Genomic DNA, 13118 nt, shown 5'->3' on the forward strand with positions numbered 1-13118 from the left:
TGAAGAAAGAAATTAAGGAAGATCTCAGAAGATGGAAAGATCTCCCATGCTCATGGATTGGCAGGATCAACATTGTAAAAATGGCTATCTTGCCAAAAGCAATCTACAGATTCAATGCAATCCCCATCAAAATTCCAACTCAATTCTTCAACGAATTAGAAGGAGCAATTTGCAAATTTGTCTGGAATAACAAAAAACCTAGGATAGCAAAAACTCTTCTCAAGGATAAAAGAACCTCTGGCAGAATCACCATACCTGACCTAAAGCTTTACTACAGAGCAATTGTGATAAAAACTTCATGGTTCTGGTATAGAGACAGACAAGTAGACCAATGGAATAGAATTGAAGACCCAGAAATGAACCCACACACCTATGGTCACTTGATCTTCGACAAGGGAGCTAAAACCATCCAGTGGAAGAAAGACAGCATTTTCAACAATTGGTGCTGGCACAACTGGTTGTTATCGTGTAGAAGAATGCGAATCGATCCATACTTATCTCCTTGTACTAAGGTCAAATCTAAGTGGATCAAGGAACTTCACATAAAACCAGAGACACTGAAACTTATAGAGGAGAAAGTGGGGAAAAGCCTTGAAGATATGGGCACAGGGGAAAAATTCCTGAACAGAACAGCAATGGCTTGTGCTGTAAGATCGAGAATTGACAAATGGGACCTAATGAAACTCCAAAGTTTCTGCAAGGCAAAAGACACTGTCTATAAGACAAAAAGACCACCAACAGACTGGGAAAGGATCTTTACCTATCCTAAATCAGATAGGGGACTAATATCCAACATATATAAAGAACTCAAGAAGGTGGACTTCAGAAAATCAAATAACCCCATTAAAAAATGCAGCTCAGAACTGAACAAAGAATTCTCACCTGAGGAATACCGAATGGCAGAGAAGCACCTGAAAAAATGTTCAACATCCTTAATCATCAGGGAAATGCAAATCAAAACAACCCTGAGATTCCACCTCACACCAGTCAGAATGGCTAAGATCAAAAATTCAGGTGACAGCAGATGCTGGCATGGATGTGGAGAAAGAGGAACACTCCTCCATTGTTGGTGGGAGTGCAGGCTTGTACAACCACTCTGGAAATCAGTCTGGCGGTTCCTCAGAAAATTGGACATAGTACTACCGGAGGATCCAGCAATACCTCTCCTGGGCATATATCCAGAAGATGCCCCAACTGGTAAGAAGGACACATGCTCCACTATGTTCATAGCAGCCTTATTTATAATAGCCAGAAGCTGGAAAGAACCTAGATGCCCCTCAACAGAGGAATGGATACAGAAAATGTGGTACATCTACACAATGGAGTACTACTCAGCTATTATAAAGAATGAATTTATGAAATTCCTAGCCAAATGGATGGACCTGGAGGGCATCATCCTGAGTGAGGTAACACATTCACAAAGAAACTCACACAATATGTACTCACTGATAAGTGGATATTAGCCCAAAACCTAGGATACCCAAGATATAAGATATAATTTGCTAAACACATGAAACTCAAGAAGAATGAAGACTGAAGTGTGGACACTATGCCCCTCCTTAGATTTGGGAACAAAACACCCATGGAAGGAGTTACAGAGACAAAGTTTGGAGCTGAGATGAAAGGATGGACCATGTAGAGACTGCCATATCCAGGGATCCACCCCATAATCAGCATCCAAACGCTGACACCATTGCATACACTAGCAAGATTTTATTGAAAGGACCCAGATGTAGCTGTCTCTTGTGAGACTATGCCGGGGCCTAGCAAACACAGAAGTGGATGCTCACAGTCAGCTAATGGATGGATCACAGGGCTCCCAATGGAGGAGCTAGAGAAAGTAGCCAAGGAGCTAAAGGGATCTGCAACCCTATAGGTGGAACAACATTATGAACTAACCAGTACCCCGGAGCTCTTGACTCTAGCTGCATATATATCAAAAGATGGCCTAGTCGGCCATCACTGGAAATAGAGGCCCATTGGACTTGCAAACTTTATATGCCCCAGTACAGGGGAACACAGGGCCAAAAAGGGGGAGTGGGTGGGCAGGGGAGTGGGGGTGGGTGGATATGGGGGACTTTTGGTATAGCATTGGAAATGTAAATGAGCTAAATACCTAATAAAAAATGGAAAAAAAAAGAAAAGTATACTCTATGTTTATTATGTATGTGTCTATGTGAATCTGTGATACAATACATACAGAGAAAAGTACAATGGTCACTCTGTTAATTCTCTCCTAGTTTTAACAATTTTCTAGTGGTCCAACTTAAACTATAAGCCTTGCCCAAAAATATCATTATTGGAGAAAAGTTGTCTCTTTCTTTTTAAATTATGCTTTAGAAAAAAGATATAGATGCACATTTCAAACATACTTATTTTTATTTTAGATTCAAAACATGTAACAATTACAGATAAAAGATAAGCCTATATAGTGACAAGTACAGCTAAATGATTAGCCTGCATAGAGACTGAGGGATAAGGCAGAACTCGAATTCAAAGATTGCCAACAACAAGATCCAATGGAATTTTTGCATGAGTATGTCCCACACAGACTCATCATGTACGTCAACATTTCCTGGATTTTCTGGATGTTTTGACTTAGCATCTTTTTGCATTTTGCATTTTCTTTGATTGTTGTGTCCATGTTCTCTATGGATTCTTCTGTACCTGAGATTCTCTCTTCCATCTCTTATATTCTGCTGCTGATGCCTGCATCTATGGTTCCTGATTTCTTTCCTAAGGTTTCTATCTCCAGAGTTGTCTCCCTTTTGGGTTTTCTTCATTGTTTCTCCATTCCATTTTTAGTTCTTGGATAGTTTTATTCAATTCTATCACCTGTTTGGTTGTGTTTTCCTGTAATTCTTTAAGGGATTTTTGTGTTTCCTCTTTAAGTACTTCTACCTGTTTAGCATTGTTTTTCTGTAATTCTTTGAAGGATTTTTGTGCTTCCTCTTTAAGGTCTTCTACCTGTTTAGCAGTGTTCTCTATATTTCTTTAAGTGAGTTAATAATTTCCTCCTTAAAATCCTCTACCAGCATGATGAGATATGATTTTAGATCAGAAATTTGCTTTTCAGGTGTGATGGATATCCAGGACTTGCTGTGGTGGGCATACTGGGTTCTGATAATGCTGAGTAGTCTTGGTTTCTGTTAGTAAGATTCTTTCATTTGCCTTTCATCATCTGGTAATCTCTGATGTTAGATGCTCTAGCTGTCTCTGGCTGGAGCTTATTCCTCCTGTGATTCTGTTAGCCTCTGTCAGCACTCCTTGGAGTCCCAGTGGTCAGAGCCCTCTCTGCAGGCAAGCTCTCCTGTTTCGGGGAAGGTGCTCACAGATCTGTGTCTCAGCTCTGCCTCCTGGCTGAAGATGAAGGCCCAAAGGGACCCTGTCCAAGAAGCTTTATTGCTTCTGTGGCCCATGTGCTCTCCTGCTGGGACTGGTCTCTGAGAGACCTGGGATACAAGATGGTGCTCTCACCTGAGACCTGGGGTCAGAGCCCTCTCTGGAGGTCGACTCTCCTCAGTGATCCTTAGATCCTGGGTGTGCTAGGGCGCCTGCAGCATGGAGAGTCCTCTGGAGACCGTGGGAATGTCCACTGAGTTTGCACCCAAGGTGGCATGGGGCTGACACTGACTGGAAAGAACCCCAGATGCTGGTCGGGAGGGTTTCCTGTGTCCCTGTTCCTGCTTGCACAGGCCACTCCCAACTGTTTTGGAACAGATGTTTCATGTTCCACTCACCAGTGATTCCAAGATCCTGGGTGTGCTAGGGCACCTGCAGTGTGAATAGTTCTCAGGGGACCATGGGACCGTCCACCGAATTTGTGCCCGAGGTGGCGTGGGGCTGGCGCTGATCGGAACTTTTTCAAACTTTTAACTTATTTACCTCCCAGCTCCCCTCCTCCCCATCTCTTCTCACCCAACTTTGACATTGCTTTTGCCTTCTTTCTCCATTGAGTCCAGTTTGCATTACCCAGTTATTCTTCGTAATAAGGACTGCCCTGATGTGTGGTCACAGTACCGTGGATCATGTCACTAAAGGAAAGTATCTGTCCTGACCTGAGTGAGTGATGGAATTTTGTGCCCCTCTTCCCACTTCTGGCTAGAACTTCTACAGGTTTCATGCAACCTGAAATATTTGATGTGTATTATAAGACCCTGGTGACCTATCCACCAAAATTAGTGACATTGAAACCTCTTAATATTTTAAGGTTTAAGTCATAGCTGAGCAGACTCTCAACTAGCTCATCTAAGTTAACACAATCATCTAGCTGCAACCTGCAATACCATTAGCCAGCATTTCCTGGCCAGTAGTTACTTTGCTTTCCTCCCATGTCTCCTTGAGAAATGATCCTCCTCATTTTTCTTCCCAGACTCCCTTTCTCCCCCACTGGTAGTCCAGAGTTCCACTTCCTATGCTAGCTTCTCATTGTCAGCTCAACAACCAATCAGCAGCTTTGATACAACTCTTAAACAGTCTATAGATAGATGGTAGTGTGAAATTTTCTTTAGGATTTAAAAACAGGAATCTAGTAATGGGTCATTGTAATGACAATATCAGAACCTGTTGGCATTTTGCTCACTGCTCTATCAGCAATTAATAATCAAATATACAGTGACACACAATAAAATGTGAATGAGGGTCACCTCTACATATGTGAGTACTTATGTGCACCTGCCCTCCTGTATTTGGAGAACAGTTTCCTCGGTGCTATCAACCACTTCCAGCTTTATGCACTTATCCATGGAAAATTAAACTGATTATTGTGACTGTGATAAGTAAGTCTATAAAAATATGACCATGAAGATATGTCTTCAACACATGAATCTCAACAACTGCAGATGTATATATACTTGGAAGCAGCATGGCTGGCTTACAGATTAGCTAAATTTTTAACTTTTATAAAACCTATGTATCATTTTCCTTTACTGTCCTAATACTTTTGTTTCCCATCAGTCATATAAATGTATCATTTTGCAATAGACAAATAGGCATGAAAACTTAGAGTTGACTTTTTAAAGATAAAATTAACATGCTCTCAGCTGCAAAAGGAAAGAGATTGAAGTATTTTCAACCCAAAGGGAAGAGAAGACATTATTACACTGAATAATAATAATGATATTGATGACAATGATGATATAACCATAACAATTATAAATACACAAATAAAAATCATCAGATTTTTATATATAACAACTGCCAATGGAGTGAATAATATACAGGAAATGAGAGGTTCCTAGAAACACAAGTAAAATCATGAGAAATTTTAGGATAATATTTCTGTTGTGTAAAAAATATACTGTAAAACTGATATACAGGGATTCTGTATGTATCCTTGAAAAATATAGACTTTAAGCAAGATTATTGCTTATATAAATGAACTCTAGAAAGAGGAATAATACTGACTGACTTAAAAATATTCTCTAAGGGAACAGAGAGATAGATGAGCCATTAAGCTTAGGAACAGAATCAAAGTGACAATACATAGTATCATTAGCAATTGTACTGTTCTAGAATCATATATATATATATATATATATATATATATATATATATATATATATTATAAGTACAAATAATTTAACTCATTCTGGCCAGCTTATTTTAAATAATAATGAACAAAACTTATTAATTGGAGAGAAGGGTATCTTCTATTTAAAAATACTTTTATTAAAAATGTTTTTATATAAAGTATATACTGGCTGGGTTTCTCCTTTTCCAGATACTCTTTGTCCATGCAAATCACACTCTTCCTTTCTCTCTAATTAGAAAACTAGCAAGCATCTAAATAATAATAATAATAATAATAAATCATAGTGATAAAAATAAAATAAGATAAAACAAACAGAATAGGACAAAACAATGACAAAAAAATAAGAAAAAGGGAAAACGCCAACACACACACACACACACACACACACACTTGCACACACAGAAATCTCCCCCCCCCCAAGAAAAAACACAAAATCTGAAAACATAATGCATAACAAAAGACCAGTGAGGTCTGAAAAATGTTCTGGCAAACATACAATAACAACAAGAATAAAAAATATACTTCAAAAATAACGTTGAGTTGATTTGTGTTGACCATCTACTGCTAGGTATGGAGCCTATCCTTAAGTGTGTTTGCATACCAAGTGAGACTCCACTAGAGAAAATTATTTTTTTCCTGTGTGAGTGTTTTGAAATAGCTTATGTATTGGGGTGGGGGCTTGTGTTCACTAACCTTCTCAGAACTGGAAAATACATAGCTTAGAACTGAACAGATCCTGTGCCTAATACCTTAAACTCTGTAATTCCATATGTGTCTAAGTTCTATTATGTCTACAAGGCCTTGTTTCCTTGGTGTCTTCTGTACCCACTGCCTCTTATAATTTTTACATATCCTCTTCCCCATACTTCCATGAGCGATGAGGGGAAAGATTAGGTAAAGACACACCATTTAGGGCTGAGCATTCAACATTTCCCACTCTCTATGCATTGTCTAATTGTGGGTCTCCATATTTGCTCCGATCTGCTGCAGAAAGAATGACTAAGCAGGACACTGATCTATAAGTATATCATGCCATTAGGAGTTATTTTATAACTGTATTCTTTTATTAGAACAGTAGTTTCCCCTAAGTCTTTGATGTCTCTAGTCTTAATTCTTGGCTATACGAGCACTGTCTAAACAAATTAAGAAGTACATGTGACAGTGGCATATATCAAGAAAAGCTTCAGTAGCTACTTTAGTATTAGACAAAGTATGATTCAGAAGTAAGAATATTACTAGAGAGGAAAAGGAGATTAGGTACAAATAGTCATTAAATTATATATATTAAATAGTTACATAACTTGTTGCAATAAAGCTATTTTAAATATAAGATGTATATATGTACATGTATATAAACACACACACAAAGTTGAAATAGATCTGTTTAAAATTCATATCAATGTCCTCTTTAAACCTCATGGGGTCTTAATGATTTGAAAATCAAGTACTTACATTCTGACATAGCAAATTATCAGAGAATGTAATGATATGACCTCTATATGATCAGCAGTGCCTGCTTGTTTGAGGCAACTCTGTCATGAATTTGAGAACCACTTTACCGTGGTCATAAAGAACACAAAACATATGGTTTCTCTTACTGATCAAGAATAAGGTATCACTGTGGGTTTGTTGGCTAAGGAAAAAAATCATATAACTTCACTAATTTTAAACGACTTATTCATACTTTTCAATTGTATCTCTGTTATATTTCATAAATATGCAGTACTTGGTATCATTCTAAACAAAGAAACCCCTAAGAGATGTCCAAAATAATTACCTACGGGGTTCTCTTTTGTTCAGTATGTAGGCTGTGAGTTTTGCCCATGGGACAAAGATTCAAATGCTGAATAAAAACCAGGCCAACAGACAGTGATTTAAAGACGCTCTCCCTCCATAACATGAGTGTATCCACAAGTACACCGCACAGAGGGAGAAAATCTGAGCTATGAGAAAACATTGAGTCTGGTAAGCTAGATCATTTCCCTGATTCTCTTCTCTAAGACAACTCTGAAAATATATCCATGTATCTATTTTACCAACAACTACCATGATTGAGGTTAAGAATCATTTTTATGTTTTGTTCCAGATTAGAAAATTATACATGCCTTCTTAACTTCTATTATATCTAAAATTCTGTGGTTTACCATCAGTTGCTATATCACAAAAAGCATGCCCTCTGAAATGTGCTTATGTCTGCATCCGATCATTTTTATTTTTCTGCTGAACATATAAACAGCATGCAACTATTCTTTTTCACACCCACTACTGTTTAACAGGATAGAGCCCCTTTACATGGAATATGCTCAGTATGTAGGACAAATTTCAGCATAGAGAGATGTAAAATGGGTCATCAACCTAGTGAGATGTGATGTGACACTTGCATATTACAAGAATGCAACGAAAAAGAATATGAGAAGTAATAAAGCCATCAATGAGCTCAAAAGAGAATTCCAAAGATGATTAAATGGAGGATTTTGTGTAGGTTCTTCTGGATAAAAAGACATGAAGCCTGAAACAGATGTTATATTCCTGAAAAGGAGCCAGTACTGTAGTATGTCATTTATGCCTACAAATCCATGTTACTCAGTAAATAAATGTCAACTTACAGAAATTGCCAGCTATAGTCATTTTGAGGAAAAGTCATTACACACAGATAGACAGACAGAGAATAGCTATTGCTTACACAGAATTCAGCTGAAGGGTAAAATCATTACCCATAATTTTGAACACAATATTGTTTAAAGATACACTAAGAATGAAGAAAGAAAACAATACAAACTTTAACATACTCTGATTGTGATAAAATGCATGTGTTTTCTTTATAAAATTTTATTTTACATATTCATAATACACTATTGAAACAAAGAAATGTTTGTGTCATGGTTATAATGTCAATAGATCATAGTGATTTGGCCAAGTATCACTATTTTTTAAATGAATATCAAGTCTATTAAATATATTATATGTACATAGCTGTTAATAGAGTGATTACCCATTCCACAGTAGTTTAATAAACTCCAATTTTTAAATGTTATGTTTTTTCTTGCTCCAATGTTTCATGAGAAGCCACATAATTACATTTTAATAAATTCCTTTCTCAAGCACACAATATCCTGCCCTTAACTATTATTGTTACAAATTATTCAAGATTGTACAAATGGTATTTTTAGGAAATTTTCACACTGATGAGAAACTAAATTTGGATTGGAATTCAGATGGTTCAGTCTTTACAAATATCACAGACATATTTGTTAAAAATCCAACTATTTTCCTTAGAAAATAGGGATGTCTTTGTTGTAGAAAATAGATTTATTTTTGAGTAAAAAGATTACTCTCTAAGATATACATTTGCCAAAGCAAATATTTTACATGATTTATCTCCTTTGTTCCTTAGTGCATGTTTCTGACTTCTCAGAAAATGGGAAGGTAAAATAGTACCCTATACAGGGAGGTCAACTTCTTCACTTCATGACCCCAGGGACTTCAAATGATATAACAGGTAGGACACAAAATTTGAAAATAATACTCAAGGAATTACTGAAGGAAGAGAGGAAATTTGTAAATGTCAGCCCCATTCAGTTTGAGCATTGTTAATATTACCCATTAATATGGACACTATTATATTTTGATATAAATAATTAGTTTTTAGTGGATGCTCAAATTCGCATTACTGCAAAACTAACAAAGACAAAATTTATTTATTTACATATGTATGTGATATATTATCATCTTTCAAGTAATAGCAGTGATCAATAAATAAGTGATACAAGTTGAAGAGAGATTAATAGATAATAGATAAATATACAGTAGATGGATACATATTTTATGATAAAAGGCACAGTGTATTGATTCATTCCTATTTATTGATATCATTAAAAATAAATAGGTTCTAATTATAGCCTTAAATTGTATATAATGTTCAAGTCTGAATGTGAATGGTCCTTCTATTCAATTAATTGATTTCTATATTCATCTGTATTGACAATTTGCTAATGAGCTTAGTTGTCCACACAAGTTCCCTGATATATTTTAATTTATGTTAAATATGAACATTCTGCTCATATCCCAATTAGTATGAGCTTTAGTATCCTACAACGTATGCTGGAGGTTTTCTCAGAATGGTTAGCACATTTCCTTCAGAAGAGTAAGATAAATATTTAACATTATAAAGTAATATAAAAAAACATATTGTGGCTTAAAGAAATCACTAACTATAGTAATAAAAACAGAAAGACTGTAACATGCTTTGTACATTGAAATTCAATGTAATTCATAATCATTTCCCCAAGGATATGAGTTAAATTTTATCATATGGTGGAATGAGTGTTGGCTCCACATTGATAGTTTGTTTAAATTGAACTAGCGAGTAAGATATTCCTCACAAGGAAAACCAATAATTTGTAACCTCTCACTTGTAACCAATGTTTTTGCATACCATCATATAGAGCATATTTCTGAAACAATGTTCATATAAGTGTAATCTTACCCTTTGCTTCCACAGAAGTTAACAGTGGCTCATGATATTGATAGTAATATTATATTGATAGCAATATTTATATTGATAGTAATACCATTCATATTTTGTGAAGATTTCTATTTACATCTATTAAGTCTCAAGTTGAATGTCAAATTCTATAAGTAATTTGTACTACACATCCATCCAAAATCTTTCTTTCTCTGTAGGTTCTTAGGACAAAATGAATGGAGTGAATGAGTCCACGGTGTCAGAATTTGTGCTTTTGGGACTTTCCCGCTCACAGAATCTTCAGGTCTTGCTCTTTGTGATATTTTTGATACTTTATCTGCTCATTATTTCAGGAAACATTGTCATCATGATCTTAATAACCATTGACCGCCATCTCCATTCCCCTATGTACTTCTTGTTGGCCAACCTGTCCTTTGTTGATATATGGCTTTCCTCAGTTACCACACCAAAAATGGTCATAGACTTTCTCAGGGAACACAAAACCATTTCCTTTGAAGGATGTATGTCCCAGGTCTTCTTTGCTCATTGCATTGCTGCAGGAGAGATGGTGCTGTTGCTGGTAATGGCATATGACCGCTATGTGGCCATCTGTAAACCTCTCCACTATTTCACAATCATGAACCTGAAAAGATGCACTGGATTGGTGTTGACTTCCTGGACCGTTGGCTTTGTGCATGCCTTGAGCCAGCTTGTAGCAGTTCTGCAGCTACCTCTCTGTGGCCCATTGGAAATAGACAGTTTTTTCTGTGACATGCCACTAGTAATCAAACTAGCCTGCACAGATTCCCATGATTTGGACATTTTAATGAATGCTGACTGTGGGATTGTAGTTGTATCTTGCTTTATTATGTTGCTCATATCCTACACATATATCCTTATCACTGTTCGCAGGAGCTCTAAGGCTGGGGCATCTAAGGCCCTGTCCACGTGCACTGCCCACATCACTGTGGTGATGCTGCTGTTTTTGCCCTGCATCTTCATCTATGTTTGGCCCCTCAACATCACCTGGTTGGACAAATTTCTTGCTGTGTTTTATTCTGTTGTTACACCTCTCCTAAATCCAGCCATTTATACACTGAGAAATAAAGAAATAAAAAATGCTCTAAAGAGATTTAAAAGCTATGTTATGAATCACAAGGTAAATACTTAATGCCCAGGAAATCCACCATAAATATTTTAAGATGATATTTCAATGAAATGAGGACAGGTTAAAATTTGGGGTATTTAATTTATAAGTATAATTAGTTACAGTATTTTGACATGTAATAAGTATAATGTAATTTTAGAGATTGAAAGTTTTAATCATATAGACCAACAAATTGTTTCTTAAATTTTTCAAAATCTGACAGTTCTTTGGAGAGAATTATTAATAGCTCTTACATGTCTTCAGTAATATGAAGAAGAACCTAAATGTATTCATCAATCTCATACCTATTTTTGTAAAATTAACTTAAATATTGTTCTAACAACATGAAAATTTTATTCTTATTCTCTACCTTATAATATCCCACAAACATTCTACTCACCCCTCTGTAAAATGGCAATATCATTTACTTTATTCCAGCTTTCTCCAAAAATATTAGAGGGAGAATATGAAAATTGTGGACAAATAAAGTTTATGAACATCACAAGAAACAGCAGTGGACATTACTTGTTATTGATTTGATTAACTTAATAAAAATAAATTGTTGTGTAAACAAATATACTATTTTTCTCAATTATCTGAATTTCAAGAACAAAAATTTCCTTTAAATTGTTGTTTACTATTCATGAACTATAGTCTCTCTGTATGTATCAGTCCAATTGTGTCCATAAAATCTTATTTCTTTGATGTCTTCAGTCCCCATTGGCTTGTATAATCTTTATATCTCTTCTTTTCCATAGTTCCTTAAGCCATGAATGGAGAAATTAGATGACTACATACCACTTAGGACTGTTTCAAGGTTTCTTGTTCTCTGCTTATTGTCTACTTGTGGATCTCTGTATTTGCCCCTATCTGCTACAAGAAGATCTTCTCTGATAATGGCTGAGCAAGTAACTGATCTATCAGTATAGCAAGTCATTAGGAGTCATTTTATGGCTATATTCTTTTAATAGAAAAGAAGCATTTAGTTACCCCTATGTCATTGATCTGTCCAGTCTTAGGCCCAGGGCTACAGGAGCAATGTCCAGCATGGGTTCCCTCTCAGAGAGAGAAACAGAGAGAGAGAGAGACAGAGACAGAGACAGAGAGACAGAGACAGAGAGACAGAGAGACAGAGAGAGAGACAGACAGAGACAGAGAGACAGAGAGAGAGACAGAGAGACAGAGAGAGACAGAAAGAAACAGAGAGACAGAGAGAGATGAGAGACAGAGAGAGATGAGAGACAGAGAGACAAAGACAGAGACAGAGAGATAAACAGAAAGAGAAAGAGACACACATGATAGTGCTAAATTGCTAAATTAAGAGAAATTGCAGCTACTTTGATCTTAAGCAAAGTATGTTTCAAATAGAAGAATATTACTGGAGAGAAAAAAAGAGCATTTTACACGAACAAAGCAGATAAATTAATTATAATACAGCAATTTTGACCAGCATATTTTAAACTACAAACTTTTAAACATGTGAATATTCTAAATTCTAAGAATAAGAATTCTAATAATATTTTAAATTTGTGAATATTCTTAATTCTTATAATAAGAAATTCTAAGAATAGGAAATCAGTACTTGAAAAAGTATAATAAAACAATCAAAACCTTATCTAAATAATTAATGTAAAACCACACAATTTATCGAGGACAAACTGATTTGATAAATTTATATTTACAAAAACTTGAACCAGAATATCACACTCCTACTCCCTAAAATAATACAATATACAATATGTTACATGATGATCTGCGCTATGAAACAAGTACTACTTTTTTAAAATCTTACTTTTGAGTGGTTCATATATGTGTACAATGTAACCTAATCGTATCCATCCATATTATCTTCATCCAATTCCCCAAGATTTCTTTCAGTATATTTTTTGAAGTGGAAACTTGAGGGTTCTTTGAAAGTTGGATGGATGGTGTTTTGCTGAGGCAAACACATGAAGGAAAATTTAGCTGAAGCA

At 35.8% G+C, this 13118-nt stretch overlaps 1 protein-coding gene across 1 annotated transcript; it reads left to right on the top strand.

The window, feature by feature from the left end:
* The first annotated feature begins 7455 nt into the window (after positions 1-7455).
* Olfr1299 (olfactory receptor 1299) lies at positions 7456-11169 on the top strand. Its single transcript, NM_146884.2, has 2 exons — positions 7456-7498; positions 10217-11169. The coding sequence occupies exon 2, from the start codon at positions 10231-10233 to the stop codon at positions 11167-11169; it is 939 nt and encodes a 312-aa protein (NP_667095.2). The 5' UTR covers positions 7456-7498; positions 10217-10230.
* The last annotated feature ends 1949 nt before the right edge of the window (positions 11170-13118 follow it).

The sequence above is a fragment of the Mus musculus genome, chromosome 2, assembly GCF_000001635.26.
Source record: "Mus musculus strain C57BL/6J chromosome 2, GRCm38.p6 C57BL/6J".
In the NCBI taxonomy this organism is placed as follows: Eukaryota; Metazoa; Chordata; class Mammalia; order Rodentia; family Muridae; genus Mus; species Mus musculus.

Coding starts and splice junctions, on each gene's coding strand:
- Olfr1299 (NM_146884.2), top strand. CDS start 10,231: ATGAATGGAGTGAATGAGTCCACGGTGTCAGAATTTGTGCTTTTGGGA.